This window comes from Antechinus flavipes, chromosome 4 (assembly GCF_016432865.1).
Source record: "Antechinus flavipes isolate AdamAnt ecotype Samford, QLD, Australia chromosome 4, AdamAnt_v2, whole genome shotgun sequence".
Taxonomy (NCBI): domain Eukaryota; kingdom Metazoa; phylum Chordata; class Mammalia; order Dasyuromorphia; family Dasyuridae; genus Antechinus; species Antechinus flavipes.
In genome coordinates this window covers 220231113-220252218 of record NC_067401.1, presented here as the reverse complement: position 1 = coordinate 220252218, position 21106 = coordinate 220231113, and the positions used below count along the sequence as shown (strand labels likewise).

The 21106-nt window shown below is 33.5% G+C and overlaps 1 protein-coding gene across 8 annotated transcripts in view; it reads right to left on the bottom strand.

Annotated features, from left to right (window-relative positions):
- The window catches only part of MLIP (muscular LMNA interacting protein), a 391579-nt gene extending 377411 nt beyond the window's left edge, over positions 1 to 14168 (bottom strand). For all 8 annotated transcript variants that reach the window (XM_051997169.1, XM_051997172.1, XM_051997175.1 and 5 more), the window contains exon 1: positions 14095 to 14168. In XM_051997169.1, the coding sequence (XP_051853129.1) occupies positions 14095 to 14157 (63 nt within the window). In that variant the 5' untranslated portion in view covers positions 14158 to 14168. The remainder of the gene's footprint in view (positions 1 to 14094) is intronic.
- Between the last annotated feature and the right edge of the window lie 6938 nt (positions 14169 to 21106).

The window sequence follows — 21106 nt, the reverse complement described above, 5'->3', positions numbered from 1 at the left end:
TTTATTTTCCTTGGTCCCTTTCCCAGAGTACTCTTAATATATTCAGAATATTAATTTTATTCAAAGAAAGCTTAAGGGAAGGGAAAGAGAAATAGAAAGGTTTTGTTTTTCATATGGTTTGTTTAATTTTTAGCAATTTTAACAAATTATTTTTTAGTTTTTAGTAATCTGCACACTTAGACATACAACTAAAAATATAAAGATTCTGTCTCTATATCTGTCTATTTTTCTATGTTTATGTATGTCTAACTGTCTGTCTATCTGCCATCATTTACCTAGTGGCATGATTCAAAATCATGAAAGTTATTTTCCCAGAGTGGGGATTATTTATTGTACTCCAGATGGGCAGAACTATCAACTCTGCTATAGAATCACACAGTAAAGAAGAGGACTTGGGGATAAGTGGGAAAGAGATTTGGAGAACTCTCATAGATTCAAGTACAAAAACCCTATGAGGGAGAAAGTCAGGAGTAGAAAAAATTATGGGAGAACTAAAACTATTTAGAGCTATAAAGTATCTTAGAAGTCATTGGTTCTCATCCCCCTCATTTTACAGCTGAGAAAACTGAGGCTTGGAGAGATTACATGCTTCTTACAATACTACAAAACTGGGAAGTATCTGAAACAAGATATGAATTCAAATAATTCAGATTCCAAATACATGTTATGCACTGTTCCATGTTGCTTCTCAATTGCATAGTATATAAGCATAGAGGCTAGACCTCCAAAAGTGTTCAAACTCTATCAATGCAAATCAGTACCTTTTCTGAAACCTATAGGCTTATAGTGGTGCCTAAATTACTAAGGAAGTAAGTAACTTTCCCCTGATAACAACTAGAATCTATCAGAGGTGACACTGGAACTCTGATCTCCTTGACTTTGAAGTTGGTTTGTTATTTTTTACAAATCTGTCTTTCTGTTTTGAGTTTTTCTCATGTGGCAAAATCAGAGAGATCTGCCCATTTGGAGTGCAAGGGATAAGTCCCACCCTGGGAAAAATACTTTCATGATTACGAATCACTGCCACCAGGTAAGTGATAGTAGATAGGCAGACAGACAGACATAATAAACATAGGCAAATAGAAACAGACAGATAGATATAATAAATAGAGATGGACTTTTTATATTTTGTAGTCACATGACTAAGTGACTAGCACACTGCCTTCACATACCAGAATATAAGAATGTACATTGGCTTAAATTGAATTGACTTTATGCCTTTATTCTTAATTTTTAGTCCTATGAATATGGAAAATAACCAAGTCCTTTCTTTAAAAAGTTCAAATTATAATTATCCCAATATATTTTTTTATACTTTCAGTTCTTTCCAAAGAACTAGAAAATCATGCCGCATAAGCCCTGTTAGGAACATGGTTTTTGCAGCAGGGAGTGTTGCTCATTACTTTGTACATCTCCAGTTAAATGTTCACCATTGTTCCTATTACAGAGTCTTTGCTGTCTCACTGTAAAACAGAAAGAATGCAGTGTAATTTCCAATTATAAAACTGGAAGGTTCTATCACATTTTGTCTGGAAAAGCAAGAACATTTTTAATTTAATCATCAGCAAAGCATAATGGAAAATGTCAGCACCCAGATTTTACATCAACAGGCAATGCTTGGTATCAAAGGAATTCAGTAGGCATCAGATTTACACCCTATAGGTTAAAAGGTACATTAGCAGTTTTCTTGTTGTTGATTTATTCATTCATGTCCAATTTTTCTTGATTCCATGGACTATAGTATGCCAGACCTTTCTTTCTTTCACTATTTCCTAAGTCTGTCTAAGTTCATGGTCTTTGTTTCCATGATACTAATCTATCTTTGCTATACTCTGCTATCCCCTTTTTCTTTTGCCTTCAATCTTTCCCACCATCAGTCTTTTCCAATGAGTCCTGAATTTTTATTATAGGACCAAAATATTTAAGCTTCAGCTTTGGTATTCTCCTTCCAAAGAATAGCCTGAAATAACTTCTTTAAATATTGATTGATTTGATTTCCTTGTCATCTAAGAGACTCTCAAAAGTCTTCTTCAACACTACAATTCAAAAATATTAATTCTGTGACACTAAGCTTTCTAGTCCTTTATCCTTATTGTACATGTGTACAGACTGAGACTTAAAGGAGTTAAGTGATTTGCCCAAATTTTCCATGTAGTAAATAACCCAACTGGGAATCAATAATACTGTAAATAAAAGATAATTCCACTTATTCATAGAATATTTTGATCTAGATAGAATCTTAGAGGCCAAAAAGTTCAATTTCGTCATTTTACAAATAAGGAAACTGAGGCATGGATAGGTTTACTGACTTGCCCACAGTCACAAGACTAGTAAGTATCTGAAACAAGATCTAAATTCAAATCTATATCATCGTTTCTCTCCTTTGTCTTTTTTTTCCCCACTGTAAAGAAAAAGAACAAATAACTTAAAATAGTACCATTGTGACATTTTAAAACTACAACATTTATTAATGTTAAAGGAGATCCCTTTAGAGAAAATAACAAGAGCTGCTGTCATTTACCAACACATGTGGAGACGGAATGTTTTGAGTCCAGGCTGGCTCTGAATTGAGGTCTTTATAGGAAAACTGAAACAATAAAAACAACATCCCTAACAGCATAAGAAATTGTTTCCTCAAGTTCTAGATATAGAAATATTGCTCCCATGGGTGGTGCCTCCCTTCCTTTCACAAATGTCCTCAAGTTCAGATGTTCAGTTGTTGAAAAACTGAAAAGTTGTTTCTGACTCTCCATGACCCTGTTTGGGGTTTTCTTAGCAAAGATATTTGAATGGTTTGCTATTTCCTTCTCCAACTCATTTTATAGATGAGGAAACTGAGGAAGACTTAGTTAAGTGACTTGTCCAGCATCACCCAATCAGTAAGTCCCTGAGGCTGGATTTGAATTCAGGGAGATGAATCTTCCTGACTCCAGGCCTGATACTCTATGTTCTATGGGGCTACCTAACTATTCCTCCTCAAGCTACTATTAAGCTTTTATGATACATTGTTCCTCTTGGTTACAATTTCCTCCACTCTACAAAAATCATCACTCTTCTATTTATAACATTTTTTCATTGTTCAAAATTGTCTTTAATATTTATTTTAACCAATCTCACCTGTATACAAATTCATGAACTCTTCAACAGAGTTGGAAAGTACCATAGCAAGCAAGTCCAAGTGTTTAATTTTAAAAATAAGGGAAGTTAAGTCCTGGAAAGTTTAAGTGACTTGTCCAAGGCTGTGCAAATATCAAGATCATCTGACTCCAAATCTAACCTTTTTTCATTCAGGGTGCTCTATTCCAAGGGCTATATCCCCACTATGGCTATGTGTGCTTTCTAGATAACAGAAAAGGGAAATTCAGAAATTCTAACTTCTCCCCAGACTATCTTTGCTCTAACATAGTTTTGCTGCACACTGAGCATTGTATAGATTACTGGGAATAGCTCTTGGGACCAACCATTCATCATACTTTATCCAATTGGGTAATGTCTTTCCTTCAAAAACAGCAAAGCTCTGTAGAAATCTGACATCCTTATGAAGTATTATACTCAAATAAACAGATGGAGTGCATAAAACAATTTTTAAATACCAAGAGCTTTGGTAAATTCATACCTGTCACTCAATCTAAAGACAAGCAGCATCTGCCTTTTAAGTAGTAATATGCTGGTAAATGTTTCCTAACCGTCTCTCTGGGGGCAAAAAAGAGTATACAAAAGTATGCTTTGAATTGTGCTCTGAATTATTAACATTCTTCTCCACTACTTTCTTAAATCTTGCAATTAACAAAATGATAAATCAAACCCTAATTTGATGCATTTCACTTTTTCTGAGGTGTAAATATTCACACTGAGATTTTAACAATTTCACCTTAAAAGCCATTTGAACTGGTTTTAGCACACTCCCTCTTTTGAGGGTACTTATAAAAATCTCAGCAGGAAGAGTTCTATTCTGCTACTATTTATTCTTCTCTTTAAGCTTTCCTCAAATCACTGTTCAGTTACCATTTCCCACATGAGACCTTTCTTCATCCCCTCAATTTTAAATCTCAATTTAGAGATGTCAAGCTTACTTGAAGTGGTTTGGTGGTGCAATACATGGAGCCTTAGACCTGAATTCATAAAGACCTGAGTGAAACTCCTGCTTGAAACATTTACTTATCTATGCTACAATGAATAAGTCAATAAAGCAACTCCCATATATCAGGCACTGAACTAAAGTATGGGGATACAAAAAGAGGCGAAAGACATTCCTAACCCTTAAAAGAGTTTAGGGTCTAATGGTGAAGACAAAAAAGCAAACAAATATATACAAACAAGCTATATTCCTATCAGAATAGATGGGAAATAAATAAGGAAAGGCATGGAATTAATAAAAGTTGGGAAAGTTTTCATTTAGAAGGTGAGATTTTTTTAGAGGTATTTGCTACAATTTTTCTCAGTTTTCTATTTTCCGTTCTTATTTTAGTTGCATTGCTTTTGTTTGTTGGAAAACTTTAATTTTATAAAATCAAAAGTATCTATTTTATAATTTATAATGCTCCCTATATCTTGTTTGGTTCTAGATTCTTCCTTTATGCATAGATCTGAAAGGTAAATTATTCCATGCTCTCCTAATTTGATGTTGTAATAATTATTACTAATTATGTATAAATCATATATCTATTTTAATGGTACAAGAGACTGTTGATGAGACCTGAAGGAAGCCAGGAGACAGAGATGAGGAGGGAGAAGATTCTGATTGTGGCACACAACCAGAAAACATGCCTGAAGTTTAGAGATTGAGTGTCTTATACAAGCCAGGAGATAAATCACTTGATCATATAGGACATGTTGAGAAGTAAAGTGTAAGACGACTGGAAAGGTAAACAATCATAAGTTAGGTTGTGATCTACTTTAAACACAAAATAGGTGATTTTTAAATTTCAGTTATGTAAACTAGAGAGAGCTTATAAATTGGAGGGGGAGGGGTATGAATTATTTGGACTTGTACTTTAGAAAAATCACTCTGGTGGAAGACAAATTGGAGTAGCAAAAAATGAGGCAGGCAGCCCTACCAGCACATATCATCCAGGGCCATTTACAATTGGTTTGATTTATATCTTATCAGTGGATCCAGAAAGCTCTGGATGGGAAAGTGAGGCAGGTGACCTTGCACAGCTCTCCCTCACTTAAATCTAATTCACTTGCATGCCATGGCATCACCATGAATGAAGGACAAACAACAATATTTCAATAGTCCAAATGTCAGGTAATGAGAACCTACTTCGGTATGGTAGCAGTATCCAAAGAGAAAATGTGTTGTTTTGGAGAGATATTTCATCCTCTCAAGAGATGTTGTAAAGAACAAATAAGATAATGTATATAAAGCACTTTGCAAACCTTAAATCTGTATATAAATGCTAGCTATTATATAAATGAGCTGTTATAGTTTATTTATATTAAATATTTATATATTATATACATATATAATGAGCTGTCATATGATGAGCTATTTACATTGTATATACTTCATATTTCCATACTTATATACATATTCTAATACACAAATGCATGCATTATACTTCTGTGTGGAAAAATGTCAATTTTTTGAGGGCAGAGCCCATTGTCTTTCATAGAACTCAATAAATGGGAATAGGGAAAGAACTAAGCATTTATATAACATTCATATGCCAGTCACTGTGCTAAGCACAAGAGTCTCACAAACACCTTGGGAGACAAATATCGTTATCCCCATCTTACAGTTGGGGAAAGTGAGGCAAATAGAGGTTATGCAATTTGCCCAGAGTCACGTAGCTGATTAGAGTACAAAATCAAATTTTAACTCAGGTCCTGACTTGTGGTCCAATGTTCAATTCACATGCCACATAGCTGCCTCTAATCTGTTGAATTACATTGAATGACTTTTTTGGATTTCTAGCAAGATAATTTTATTTCACTGCAATTATCCCTGGGAATTGGCAAAAGATGAGAAACTTATCATGTCTCCAGGACCAAATTTAAGCAGATCCAAGACAGACTCAGCCTGAAATTAAATGCAAAGGTCGTGGCACCATGGCATTATACATTCCGTACAATTCAACCCGCCTCAGGCAAACACATTTTTGCATTATGCACTGTAATAAGTTTCTAAGTTAATGCCAAGAAAAGCTACCCCGAATATGAACAGGAAGCAAAACACTGATCATGGTGGCAGATCATAGGGAAAGACCATATGATTTCTCTTAACTTTCTTTTCATTGATCTGGAGAAATGGGAAACGCCAGGCTACCAAACAAAGAAAACATCCCTTTAAAATTCCATAGCTACCATTATGTTATGAGTTAACAGGCAAAAAGAAAAATCAATTAAACAACTATTAATTGAGTACCTGCTATGTTCATAGTGTGCTGAGAAGCAGGAGAGAGGAAACAAAGCAGGAAGCATATGGAGTACAATTAATGAGATTCATTGTGATAGGGATCAATGTAATGGCATCCCTTGGAGTTCACAAAATCAATTGATTGAGTTTAGGATGGAGGAAATTAGTATAGGAGATAGGGAAATGGCAGTGTGGTAATAGAGTGGCTCATAAAAAAAAATAGAGATTGAAAATGTGATAAGTCAATAGTAGGGACAGATAGTTAATGAAGTACCCCAAAACTCTTTTCATGGCCTTCTATTTACTTTATTCATTGACCTGACTAAAGACATAACTAGCATGCTTTTTAATTTAAAGATGATATAAAATTAGGAGGAATAGATATATTGTTGGATAACAAACAAAAAGTCTAGAATTTAAGTTCCTAGAATACATTTTGTACTCAGTGCATTAGAAGACTTTCCTATTTGGGCTTAATACATTTTTGTTAAATTGTATTGAATTGTTGTTGTTCAGTCAGTTCAATTGTCTCTGATTCTTTGTGATCCTATTTGGGCTTTTCTTGGTCAAAATACTGGAGTAATTTGCCATTTTCTTGTCCAGTTCATTTTACACATGAGGAAACTGAGATTTAAGTAACTTGTCCAGGGACATACAACTATGAAGTGTCTGTAATGAATTCAATTTTAATAGAAACATGGGACCAAAAATAATAAAAGAAAAAGAAAAGGGTAAGAATACACTATTTAGACTATATACTATAGACTATATAGACTAAATTCTGTCCTGGGTACCATATTTTAGAAAAGATATTAACAAACTGGGGTATAGTATATCAATGAATTTAGAGCTAAAAGGAATTTTGGTCCATACTTTTGAAGGGAATGCCTGCGTGGATGAGATCTCAGATTTGTTGGAACTATTCATAAGTAGAAAGGTTTAGAACATGTATTATTAGTGGGCATGATGATTCAGTATTACAAGTTCCTTTTAAAAAGAAATATCCTTAAATACCAAGCAAGAAATTCAGCAAATAACTAAAATTTAGTCAAGTCTTTGCAAAACACCCACATACTCTGGTTGAGTAACAATTTATATTGAGGTAAGTAGTAATGAATCCTGATGTCATTTGTTTTATTACTTATTAGTTTGTTATATATCTTTATATATCACATGAAACTGTATTATTACTTGTTATATTCATACAGTAACTTTTAGAAGGGGAAAATGTGAGCAGTACATTTATAAAACTCTGCAAACTAACTTCCCTGCTTATTTGCAAGACTGAACTAATCTTAATCATTTTAGAGAATTTATCAACACTGACCATCATGGATACTTCCCATTAATGGGGGTGGGGGGAGTGTATTGATATAGAAATGCATACAACACACATATCTAATGAGAATCTTCATGATAAAACCTTGGAAGGAATGTAATTTTCATTTTAAATAAAATAGTTACATTAATTTTCCTATCTTTTTTTCCCTGAGGCAATTGGGATTAAATGACTTGTCCAGAGCTGTGGACATACAGCTATGACACACAAACAGCTAGGAAGTATTAAGTGTCTGAGGCCACATTTGAACTCAGGTCCCCTTGGCTTCAGTACTGGTGCTCTATCCACTGTAGCAACTAGCTATCCCGATGTTTTTCTTTAAACAAGCAATAGCAATAGTAGCTGTAGTAGTAGTAATAGTAATGATGGTGGTAATGGTGGTGGTAGTAGGAGGAGGAGGAAGAAAAGGAGGAGGAACAGAGGAGGAATGATACTGGTAGTATTCCATAATTGATAGAGACATGCCTTTGGCATCAGATATATCTGACATTAGTGGATAGGATATCGACTACCAATAAAGTAAATCTCACATCAAGTATTTTTGCTGTGACCTTGAGTAAACTGTTTAACCTCTCAGTACTCACTTTCCTGACCCATAATAGATGGGATTGGACTAGATCAATAGAGTCAAACTCAGATAGAAATGAGGTTAATTAATCTATACATAAGGATCCCTTCTGGTGGCATACTGATTTAATTTTAAAATGTATTATCATTTTGTTTGATTAGATTTTTTATCAATTTTGTTAACTATTTACTAAGGATATTTTAATTTGCCTCAGGCTGTGCTTGAGAATGTTGTGACCATGGGCTAACAAGTCAGTTGCATGTTTGTCATCTCTGGATTTTATATTCACTAAAGTCTCTTCAAAGATCAATTATTATCTGTGACAGATACTGGCTGTGTGATTCTGGGTAAGTCACAACTTCTCATTGATCCAAGAAACTCCCTAAAATTAAGCTATAGAACTAGAATAATTAGTGTATATGTGGCAGCTACATGTCTTGGTGTACAGAGTACTAAGCTGACATCAGAAATACCTAGCATCAATAGGGCTTCAGACATTTACAAGCCGTGTGACCCTGAACAAGTTATTTAACTCCACTTACCTTAATCCACTAGACAAAGAAATGGTAAACCAGTATCTTTGTTAAGAAAACAAGGACAAGCGTCACAAAGAGCTGGACATGACTGAACAACAGTCTTGTGGTAGTAGAGAAAACTTATGACTAGCAATGAAATCACAATTCTAGACTGAAAAAAAAAAGTTTTTTTTTTTCTTTTCTTGATAAGAAGTCCATAATTTGAAGGTTTGTACAATTTGTTGAAACATTATATTGTTTTAATTTTTCAGCCATGCAAAAAATGGCTAGTAGTGGGGAGAAGGGAAAGAAAAGGAAGAAGCTACACAGTGAGAAATGTGGGTGATATAAAAACAAAAGATATCAATAAAAAGTTATTTTTAAAGTCCTACTTAGATGAACTTTAAGTTTGTTTCAAATATTTAATCTTAAGCATTTCAATGCTAATTTGAATTCTGAAGCTATTTTATTCTGGCTGAAATCTAGGAAGTTACAGTAACACTTTGACAGTGTTGAAAAATGAGGTATTTTTAATAAATTCCAATTTTTCCAACTAACTGAAGCTCAATCATTTGAATAACTTTTTAAAAATTTTAACCATTTTGTGGAGATATCTTTTAAACATAAAATATTAATCTTTGTTTTTTCCTCATTCACTATATTTCACAGGACCTGAAGAAGGGATGTGCATATTTCTTTCTCTCAGTGATCACTTCCAATCTCCTAATCTGCGGCCTTCACTCATTATCCTTCCCTTTTAGGTTCTCCAGTCCTTCTTCTTCCTCTTAATCCTTTCTTTTCTCTAGCATTTTCTCCAACATTATTTTCATCCCCTTCAATAGGTTTACCCATGACTCTTCTGACACCCTAATATTCTGAATTTCCTAAACCCTTCACTGCTTATCACCTCTTTCTATATCCCATTTCAGTCAACCAAAAGGCTCATTCATTCTCTAGAACTCACCATTTTTGAAATGGCTCCATTTCTTAAAATTCTGCAGTCTGAAATTCCCCTTTTCACCATAATCAATCTAATTCTCCTGATCCTATTGTTTTGTTTTCAATGTGATAGTCACTTCCTTGATTCTCTCCTAAACTCTCAGTTTGTATAATAGAAATTCCTTTTGGGAAAAAATTAGACTAGATGGTAATCCAACTCCTTATGATTCTACTTTCTCTTCAATGATTCTACTACACTCTCCAATAGGTCCTCTTGTCTCCACTGAAACTTTTATATCCCTTCAAAAACCAATTCAAGTGCTACCTTTTGTATGAGCCTTTGCTAATTATTCTTTTCCCCAACTAAAAAACAAAAATTAATTTTAAAATGAAAATGAAAATTCTCTCTCTGACCTCAAATATCTCCTAATACTTTACCTGGATCTTTCCTTTTCACTTAACTTCATTTCTCACAAGGCTGCAATCTGAACTCCTCCATCAATCCTCAGAAAACCACTGATCCTGTAAGATCTCTTCAGCCCTAGATTTCACACCTCTGAAACTCCTCAGTTTCTTTGACCTTTCCTAACTGGATAACACTTCCCAGAACTTTTATTCAAGTACGGTGCCCAGACCTGCCATCTCTTCATCTCTGAACAAGCTATGATGATGACTTTTCCATTAAGACTCCTAACTATACCTTTCCTTTTAGCTTTCTATGATATGTTGTTTTCTTCAATTAGATTGTAAACTCTTTAAAGGAAGAAACTGGTTCTTGTTTGTTTGTTTGTTTTTATTTTGTGTTATGTGTTTTTTTTTGGGGGGGTGGGGGTTGGCTTGGATTTGTATTCTCAGGGCTTAGTACAGTGTTAGGTACATAGTATACACTTATAAATGGTTGTTAACTGACTGACACTTAACTCACTAATCTTTTTAATATAATTAATTATATACTTGTCTTTTCTCTCCTAATAGACTATAAACTTTCTAGTAGAAGATCTAGATCCTAAGTGCTTTGTATTCCCAGTATCTAGCATAATGCCTTGCACATAGTAGGTACTTTTAAAATACTTGATAAATAGAATGAATGACGACATGTCATTTCCTTTTAAATTATTTTTTCAGTTGTCCTTTGTGCAGCTGCACTCATTTGTAAAACTTTCCATTAAAAAGTCTTTGTTCTTAAAAGCACATTTTTGCTGCTGTTATGCGACATAGAACAAACACAGCTGATTCACTCATTTCAACTATGGCAGTAATTGTTGGAGAGAACTGAATGATCAATGCAGCTGTGGTGACCAGCACTCCTAATATTATGACCAAAATTGACAGCAATACACTGAAAACCATCATATTCATCTCATATGGCCAACACTACCATCATTCCTCTAATTTGATTTCAGTTGTCTTCAACTGTTAGAGATCTTAGCATAAAAATTGAAAGAAAAGACTTCTGTATAAATTCTCAAGTCTTTAACATCATAGGTCATAGTATTTAGATCTAGAAAAGATCTAAGATATTATAAAATCATAGACTTACTTATAATAGTAATAACTAGATCTATGTAGCATTGTCAAATTCAAAGGGTGTTTTATATGTGTGCTATCTCATTTGACTCTTGCAAAAATCCTATAAGTTAACTGCTATTATCATTCCCTTTCTTAGTATTGGAGAAACTGACATTGGAAAAGATTAAACTAAAAACTAGGATCACCCCACTAGTAATTGCTTGGGTGGGGATTTGAACTCAGATCTTTCTGACTTCAACTCCCACAATTCTTCCCCACTGTATCACTTAACTGCCTCTGGCAAGAGTTGAAAATTCAACCTCCTCAATCTATATGTGAAGAAGTTGAGTCCCAGAGAACTTAAATGGCTTACCCAAAATCCCACAACTAGGAAGTAGCTAAGGCAGGTTTGAATTCAGGTCATATGATTTCATATTGAGAAGTCTTTTTAGGGCAGCTAGATGGCATAGTGAATAGACCAGTAGCCTTGGCATCAGAAGGAACTCAGGTTCAAATGCAGCCTTAAGCATAGTCACTTCCTGACTATGTGACTTTGGGTAAGTCACTTAACCCCAATTTCCTTGCAAAACAACAACAACAACAAACAAAATAAAGAACTCTTTCCACTATCAAAAGCTCTTGGGTCTAATATGATCCCTCATTTATCTTTGGTTGGTCTCATTTTTCTCATCTTCAAAATGATGTTATTAGACTAAATTATTTCTAACTTGCGTCTAAGTACATTTTTTTATATTTTTTCCAAGCACATTTTTTAAAAATTCTATTTGATGAGGTACCAATTTAAAAAAACCATGACACTATGTCTATCAAGAAAAAAGTGCCATGTAGTATGGTCTCACATAACTGCATGCAATTCATTATCCAGCAAACATGTATGTCTACAATATAGCCAATAATAAAAAAATGAAGCTAAAAGTCAAATCAGACAAGCCAAAATAGATATTGCAAAATCCACATGCTGATTTAACCCCTAGAAAATACTTTCTTATTGCCCCTGTCAAAGAAAAAGTATTTTTATTGAGCACATCATTATGACTTGTTACCAACTTTGATCTTATTATTTGTTTCTAAATTTATCAAATATTATAAAGTTAATTAAAAATAATTAATAAGCTTTATTAAAAGCCTACTATATACTAGGCACTACATAGGATATTGGAGATATAAAAATAAAAATGAGGTGGTCCTTGGTCTCAAGGAGTTTCCTTTCTATCAGAGACACCAGGATATACAAGATAATTACAAGATATTTTAGGGGAAGAAGGACAACAATGAAGGATGAAAAGGAAAGATAGTGCTTGAAAAAGAGAGAAATAGATGACTATAGTCATGTACAATGATGACAACAAAAACTGATACTTGACATTGAAAGAAACAGAAAAATAATATGAAGAAATGAGCCTACAATTTGTGATCATTATATTAAAAATGGCCTATATACCTCAATAGCTCCTAAAAGCATCACCCTGGCACACTATAATGCCTCTGTGATCTCAAGCAAGTCATTTACCCTTCTTGTTTTTAGTTTTCCCATCTGCAAAAATGGGAAAGTTTGTACTAAATAACCCCTAATAATGCCTTATAGTTCTAATTCAATGGACCTATGATGCTTACAGCTAATTAGGAAAATACTTAATATAAGTCAATATTTGACCAAACTTCTTGAGGGCAAGGAATTACACTATATTTGGTCTGTGTATCTTTAGCATCTTAAAACATGCTGAATTTGGAGTTGGAATTCAAATCTCATGTTTGAATTTTGACAAGTCACTTAACCTCTCTTAACATTTTCTTCTTCTATAAAATGAAGGAATAGGATTAGATAGACCTCTAAGTTATCTTCCAGATATAAATTATAATTCTATCATTTTAAATATTTCTTGAATTTGAATATAAATATATTTTAATAAACATGTTATAATATTTTAGAAATATTTCTCTCCCAAATGGTTCAAGATTTTTTTAAATACATTCATGCCTAAATGGGAAAACTTTCAGTAAAAAAGAAAATCTAGCTATTCAGGGGGGAAAAAAATCATCTTCTAAAGATTCCAGATAACCAAGTTCTGATTGTCATGGATATATTTTTCATTCCACTATTTGAATACCTATCATTATTAATTGACCTCAGACTTATATTGCAAATGTTTAATAGTTCACACCTTGGACTCTCCAAAAACACATCAATAATATGCAGTAGATTTCAGCTCAAAATCCCAGTACATTTTAGATGAGAATCAATGCAAGTGATTGCCATAAGTCCTTGACATTTCATTTCTGAGCCCTCGGGACAAAAAAAAAAATAATAGATGTTATTCTATCACATCAAGGAAGAAATAATCTTTGTGGGAGCAAGTTTAGATCTTGCTTAGAAACTCCTTAACTTGAAAAATGAATATCATGTCCATATATTTTCTATGAATTGTTTCCAATTTCCCCTAGATACCTGACTATGAAATCAGATTTTGAGTTAAATGCCGTCATGTTACGCATGTAAAATAGACTCCAAGACCCAGATTAAAGTTCACTTCAGAAACAAAACAAAAGATGCATTTTTAATGGGCTTTGATTATAAGACCATCAAGAGACATATTTCACAGAATTAGTTTTGCCCCACATTTTGTCGTGAAAACTTCACTAATAATTCCATCATAATTACTTTCTATAAAGTAATTCACACTAACTTCAAGGTCAGTGACTAGTCAAAACAAAATTTAAAAAATCAATCATGGAAATAGAGGCAAGCTAATAAACTTGTTCTAGGCTATAACAACAGCCTTTACGCCCTTCCTTTTAGTGAGTTTATGCAAGCATTTTCCAGTTAAACTTTGAGAAGTCTTACCGTCAATTTCTCCTTTAAGTTCTTGTTTATAGAATCTTTTTGTTCATGATTGCCTAGATCCATGGAGAGAGAGAGAGAGAGAGAGAGAGAGAGAGAGAGAGAGAGAGAGAGAGAGAGAGAGATTCAGAACCCAGGCAGAAATGATTTAATGTGCCTACATGGTAGATGTTGCAGGACATTTCAAGTTGTCAGACAGGACACTATCAGAAAGCCCTGGCGATAATTTCTGGTTAGCTAGTGTTTCCATTTATAGATGTACAAACCTCACAAACAGTACACTGAAGAGAAGTCATGCAGCTGGCCTTAGATAATAAATGTCGTTTGGTATCAAAGCCAACTACCCAGTAGGAGATTCTTTTCTAGCAGTTTAAGTTACCTGACCCAAGGAGAGTTTTGCTTATAATGTTAATCATGACCAAAGAGATCATAAGTAGTAGAGATACTAGATAATTGGATAATGGAATTGACTGTAGAATACAAATGAATCAATTAGAATGGCAGAGGTAATTGATATAAATTAACTACTAAATGTGGCAACTAAGTGGCACAGTGGAAGAATGCTAGAACTTGATTTAGGGGCACCTGAATTCAAATCTAGTCTCACATATTGACTAGTTGTGCTACCCTGGACAAATCAACCCTGTTTGCTTCAGTTTCCTCATTTATAAAATGAATTGGAGAAAGAAATGGCAAATCACTCCAATATCTTTGCCAAGAAAACCCCAAATGGAATCAAGAAGAATTGTTTTGACTGAAAAACTGCTGAAAACTACTGAACAAGCCAGAGTCATCCCAATACCAAGTTCAATTTGGAATATGACCGACATATTGCAAAACGCTTTATCATTCATACTTTACAACAGCCCTTATTATCCCCCTTTTATAGATTAGGGTAAGATTCAGAAAGGCAAAGAAATTTGCCCCTAGTCACAGAGCTAGTATATTTTAGAGAAACACAGATACAGAACTTAACTTCCAAGTTGAGTTTTTTTGCTTCTCAACATTGAGATTCTAGAAATTTAAAAAAAAAAAAAAATCAGCATTTCAAGGATAAAGAGTAAGAGGAAAGAAGTTAGAAATAGCACCTCTATTAAAGAGATTCTATTTTTTTCTTATTATTAAGATTTTCCAAACAATGTTTAAAAACCTGTTTTGTTTTCTTTTTCAGTTTCCTTCATTAGTGGGAATGGAATTGGCAGCTGACCAAATGGAAGTAGTTTGTGCTTTAGTATCCCCGGCCCTCCTGCTGAGAAAAAGGTTGAGGTCCCAGAAATGAAACTCATTATTTGAATGGATCTAGCACTTGCAAAATTCCTACTTAAGTTTTGTGATATGCTTTTAAAAAGGAGGAAATCAAATAACAATTAACCCTGTCCTGCCTTCCAATAAACCAAAGATTTGAGATGAAAGTAATTGAAGGAGAATAAAAAATTTTAAAGATTAAATAAAACCTAATCTTAACAGGGTCCACCATTTACAACTGATTTAGAGGTTTCACTTAAAGTCTATTTCCTTAGTTTAGTTTTCATATCATTTTTATGTTATAGAAATGCTTGTTTTATTTCTTAATTTCAGATAAAATAAATAAAAATTTTTAAAAATAATATTTTGGAAGTGCTTTGAATTCTTGTTCAATCTCTGTTGCCAGGCAGCTCTGATTTAATCCTCATTCCCCATCATGATGAAAGAGCTGAGGACTTTATAAGTGAAGTAGTTAGGAAGAAATAAACCAGGACTCAGTTTCATGGTGTTAAGTACAGGGGGCTGATATTAGATCCAGAGGCAAAAAGAGATACTCTCTTTAGCCAGCCTCCAAATTCCTTGGTGGGAGCCACACCCATTGCTGCACTAAATAGTATGAAGTTAGTATTACAGCTTTCTTAGATCCCAGCATTGATCTGCTTGTCATATATAGGATAAAAGAAGGTAATTGGGGGATATTCTGCAGAATAAAGAGTTAAGAAAATTCACAGCTCTGTATCAGGCTGTGACTAGAATAGGAAACTAACTTCTTTTTTTATACTTTTAGCTAATAAAACATTCTAACACAAAGGTTGATGATCTTATGGGAACAACTAGTCTATAATTTTAGAGAGTACACTAGGACTAGAGATGGCCTCAAAATCAGTTATGTCATAGTGGTAAAGTGATCTCATTCCTATTCATTTTTCCAGGGACTTTTAAAAGAGGATTTGTAGGTATGGTTCAGGGGGAAAAAGCCTCTTACAATTCAAGGGATGAACATGTGAGATCTGCTCCCTTGACCTCCAGCTAATCAAAATCTGAAATTTAAAACAGGATAATGTAGTCAGTTAATAGATCTAATGGAATTTTAAAAGCTCATATATCCATCATCCATCATATATCCATCCATTTAGAACCAGAAGGAACCATAATGATCATATGGTTCAATTCCTTCATTTTATAACATAGGAAATTGTTCAGTGATTTTTCTAAGGCATATAGGTGGCAGCATCAATATTTGAACTCATCTCCCATAACTTCAAATTCTACAGGTTACTATTTATAGCTCAAATAGAAATTTTAGTGAAGAGACTACTGGTTCTGCCTTCTAGAATAACATATCTTAAACCAAATCCTTCAACATTCTTCCTTTGCCTTATTTGAAGACACCTATCATTAAGATAAAAAAGACATTTAATTAATCATACAGAATTTAAATATACATTGCTAAGATCAAGGACAAAGAAATAACCATGTAAGTCATCTAAGTAATAGTTCAAACAGCTAACTGCTTTTTATTAAAAACTTTGATTTTAACTTTTATATGTTTTATTTAACTTCTACTGGCAAATACAAGTATTCAAATAAGAGCATTTCAAATGCTCTAATACATCTGGATTTAGGATTTCCCTTTCATGATTACAATCCAACTTTGTATATCCATTCCATGAAAGCATTATCCGTATTTTCCCAACATGGGTCTACCCAATGGGGTAGGAATCTCCTTTTCTTTCTCCTGACATTTTGAGGGATCTAACAATGCACTCTGATTATCCATTTGCTATCCTTTACTATTGCCATGAGAAACTTCTTCTTACTGTACCATTCATTGATGATATCTTTTACTCCTGTTCATAAGTCAATGAAAAAAAAGGTTTTAAATAAGCATATTAGATGAAACAAAAAACCCAAGAAATTATAATGATTAAGTGACAGCTAGACAGAGCAGTAAATAGAGTATTGGGCCTAGAGTCAGGAAAATTTAAATCTGTGTTCAGACACTTACTATGTGATCCTGAGCAAGTCATTTAACACTGTTTGCCTCAGTTTCCCCATCTATAAAATAAGCTGGGAAAAGAAATGGCAAACCACTGTAGTATCTTTGCCAAAAAAAAAAAAAAAAATGAGGTCACAAAGAGTTGGACACAACTGAAAAATAACTGGACAACAATAAATAATTGTCATTTTATTTGCATATTTCCATTATTTATACATTGTTACTCCAATCTGAAAAGATGACTATTGACTTCAATATAGCAGTTTCATATTGACCTTATTTTTGTCACCATTTTGATATTTTCTGAATATGTAACTCATAATAATAATAGCTAGCATTCTTATAGCACTTCGAGATTTGCAAAGGACTTTATAAATTTATTTCATTTTATTCACACAACAATCCTGGGAGGTAGGTGCTATGGTCATCCTCACTTTAAAGTTAAGGAAACTGATTCAGAGAGAGGTTAAATGACCTGTGTCCAGAGTCTCACACCTAGTAAGTATCTAAGGCCAGATTCAAAGTCAGATCTTAACTTAATCCAGTTCTATCACTCTAACCACTGCACCATCTAGCTATCTTATAAGTGTTGGTATTACTATAGTCTTTAATTACACAGTCGTGCTTAATATATATACAGTTCTTTCAGTTTTGCTTTCTTAATTCCCATCACTTCACATTAGTCCTTCGATATTTCTTTGAAATTTTCAAATTCACCACTTCTTTTGGTGCAATACTTTTATTGTATTCATATATTATAATTTTATTTGGTCAGTTTCTTCTAATCATTGTATACCTAGCTGGTTTCGGGGGAGGGGATTGGTTTCTTTGTTTTATTTTGTTTTTGTGGAGGGTGTTTGGTTTTACTATTACAAACAGTGCTACTAAGGATTTTCTTTTAATCACACTTTTTTTTTTTTTGCCTGTCAATATTTTCCCTAGGTAATAGCTCTGTTAGTTAGATTATTGAACTAAAGGGTACACTCATTTTGAGACGTTGATTATCTAATTTCACATTGCTTTCCCCAAAGAGTGAACTTAATTCTCATTTCCAAAGAGCCATATAATAACTTGTATATTTTAACTAAGTCATGTTAGTATTGAATTTTATTGTCTTTTATTTTCTTCAATCATCTGATCAAAATTTAGTGGTATCTCAGTATTTGTTTCACTTTCATTTCTGATTATTAAAATTTATGAAAAAATTGAAGCTGTTGATCTTTTTTCTTCTTCTTTTAAGAACTAATTATTCATATCTTTTGACTACTTTCCTATCAGATAAAATAAATAATGCTTTAAAATAAGTGCCTTATAATGTTATCTCATTTGGTTCTATCAGCTTTGAGAAATAAGTGCTATTATTATCCTCATTTTATAGATGAAGAAACAGAAGCAGATAGAGTTTAAGTGACTTTCCCAGAGTTTTACGGTTAATAAGGATCTGAAGGAGGATTTCAACTCAAGAATTTCAGTTACTACCTCACCACTTTCTTTTTTGACTCCCATAAATTTCCTTTTCTATATACTAAGAATTTGCAGTTTCTTCAACCATTTTGTGTCACCATCTGATGAAGATATTTTTAATTGTCAATGTCCCTTTTAAAATGGAATGTTCTTGAGGAAGGTAGATGGTACAGTGGCTAGAATACTGTCCCTGAAGTCAGAAGGACCTGAGTTTGAATTTGGCCTTAGACATTTAATACTTACTAGCTGTGTTATCCTAGGAAAATCACTTAGCCCCAGGGGTCTTACAAAATAAAATAAATAAATAAATGGAATGCTCAAAATTGAGATAATATGGACAAAAGATCATAGATGTCAGAGTCCATCTAGGCCAACAACCTCTCCTTCTGACCCAGATAAGCCACAGATATGAGCTAAAACTTTATCCATTTTGCCTCCTAGATGCTTCTATTTGTTTAGTTGAATTAAATTACACACTCCATGAACAATCCAAATGTTCACAGACATTTTTAATAGCCATATCACACTGTTGGTTTCCATAAAGTTTTCAGTCAACTCTTTGGTCTTTTGCAATTGAACTGTCACAGTGGATAGAGTGCTGAGCTCACAGTCCAGAAGATCTGAGGACAAACACAGCCTCAAACACTTACTAGCTGTGATATTGAACAATAAAAGTATCTGAGATTGTGGATCTCAGGTCTTCTGCATCTTATTCTTGGTGTTTTATTCCTTCCGAGAAAAATTATTCCAAAAACCAGTTATGGTTTGGATATGGAAAAGAGCTTTTAGCAGCACAAAAAGGAACATTTTCTTTTCTAACTTTTAAAAGTATAAGAGACTACTTGCTGTCTACATTAGGAAATCCTTCACTGCTTGGTCACTAGAGAGTGCTTGCAACTATATTTATCCCACTTGAGAATTTGTAAGATGCATCCCTTTTATTAAAAATAATTTTGAGAACAGAATTTCAGGATTTGCGGAAGCCACATTTATCTTGATGATCACGAGAAAGTAGACTCTAGGCTCCTAGCAAACTCCAGCACAGCAGAATTCATAATTTATTAAAAAAAAAAAAAAAAAGAAAAAAAAACCTGGACCCTGAGATTTTCTACTCACAAAGCCTCAAAATATTAGAACTGGAAAAGTTCTCAGTGGCTATCTAATCCAATCTCCTTTTTTTGATGGATGAAGAAACTACACTCGGTAAGGTCAGAGGACCTGCCTAAGATCTCACAGCATAAATTTAGAGCTGGAAGCTTAAAGGTCATCTACTTAATCATCTCATTTTACAGATATGGAAACTGAAGTTCAAAGAGAAGACATGATTTGCCTGAATTTAGAGAATTTTTTAGTGGAAGAGATTGAGAGCTAAAAAGAATCTTATAAGTCATCTAATCCAACTATCTCACTTTACAATTATGGAAACTGAGGTCTAGATGGATTAAGTGACTTACCAAGACCACACAGATTATAAGTAACAGAAGCAGAATTCAAACCATATCATCTGACTCTAAACTCCAATGCACTTTTCATTGAACAATACTGTCTTCCCAAAAGAAACATAATTTCCCTAAATGTATAATATTGGCATATATAGTTCTAGTGACTTTCCCTGTAAATAATAACTTTGAGAGAGGAAGAAAGATCCAGGTGTTTGTTATAATTTGTGAGGAAGCTCTCTTAACAATAGAAGCGGTCTACTCTTCTGTAATTTCTTATCTTAGAAAGTTGACTAGTGAACTGAAAGATTAAGTAATATTCCCAGAATCTCAAAGCCAATATAGATCAGTGGCAAGTGTTAAACCTAATTCTTCCTTATTCTGAAGCATGTTGTTCTTCAATAGTGATGATGATGATGATGACAATGAAAACAGGCAGCATGACAAATTAGATATAGAGTGGAGTCTAAAAAAAGTTTAGATGCCTGGATTAGAATTCCACTTCCTACACATACTGGTTATGTATCCCCTGAGCACATAACAATTTTTCTGTTCCCTACTGATGACAAATCGTAAGTCAGGTCCCCAAAAAGTCCTAAACTTAAAAGCAATAACAACTATTAAAATGTAGGTAGTACTTTAAAATTTTACAAACAATGTTTCTCAAAATAACAGTTTACATCCCTTTTATTAAAAATAATTTCTAGAACAGAATTTGCAGAAGCCACATTTATCTTGATGATCATGAGAAAAGAGACTCCAGATTCCTAACAAACTCCCATAATATATAAACATTAATATCCCCATTTTATAGATAAGTAAAGAGTCTCAGAAAAGTCAAGATCATAGAGTTCTAGGTTTCTTGTAA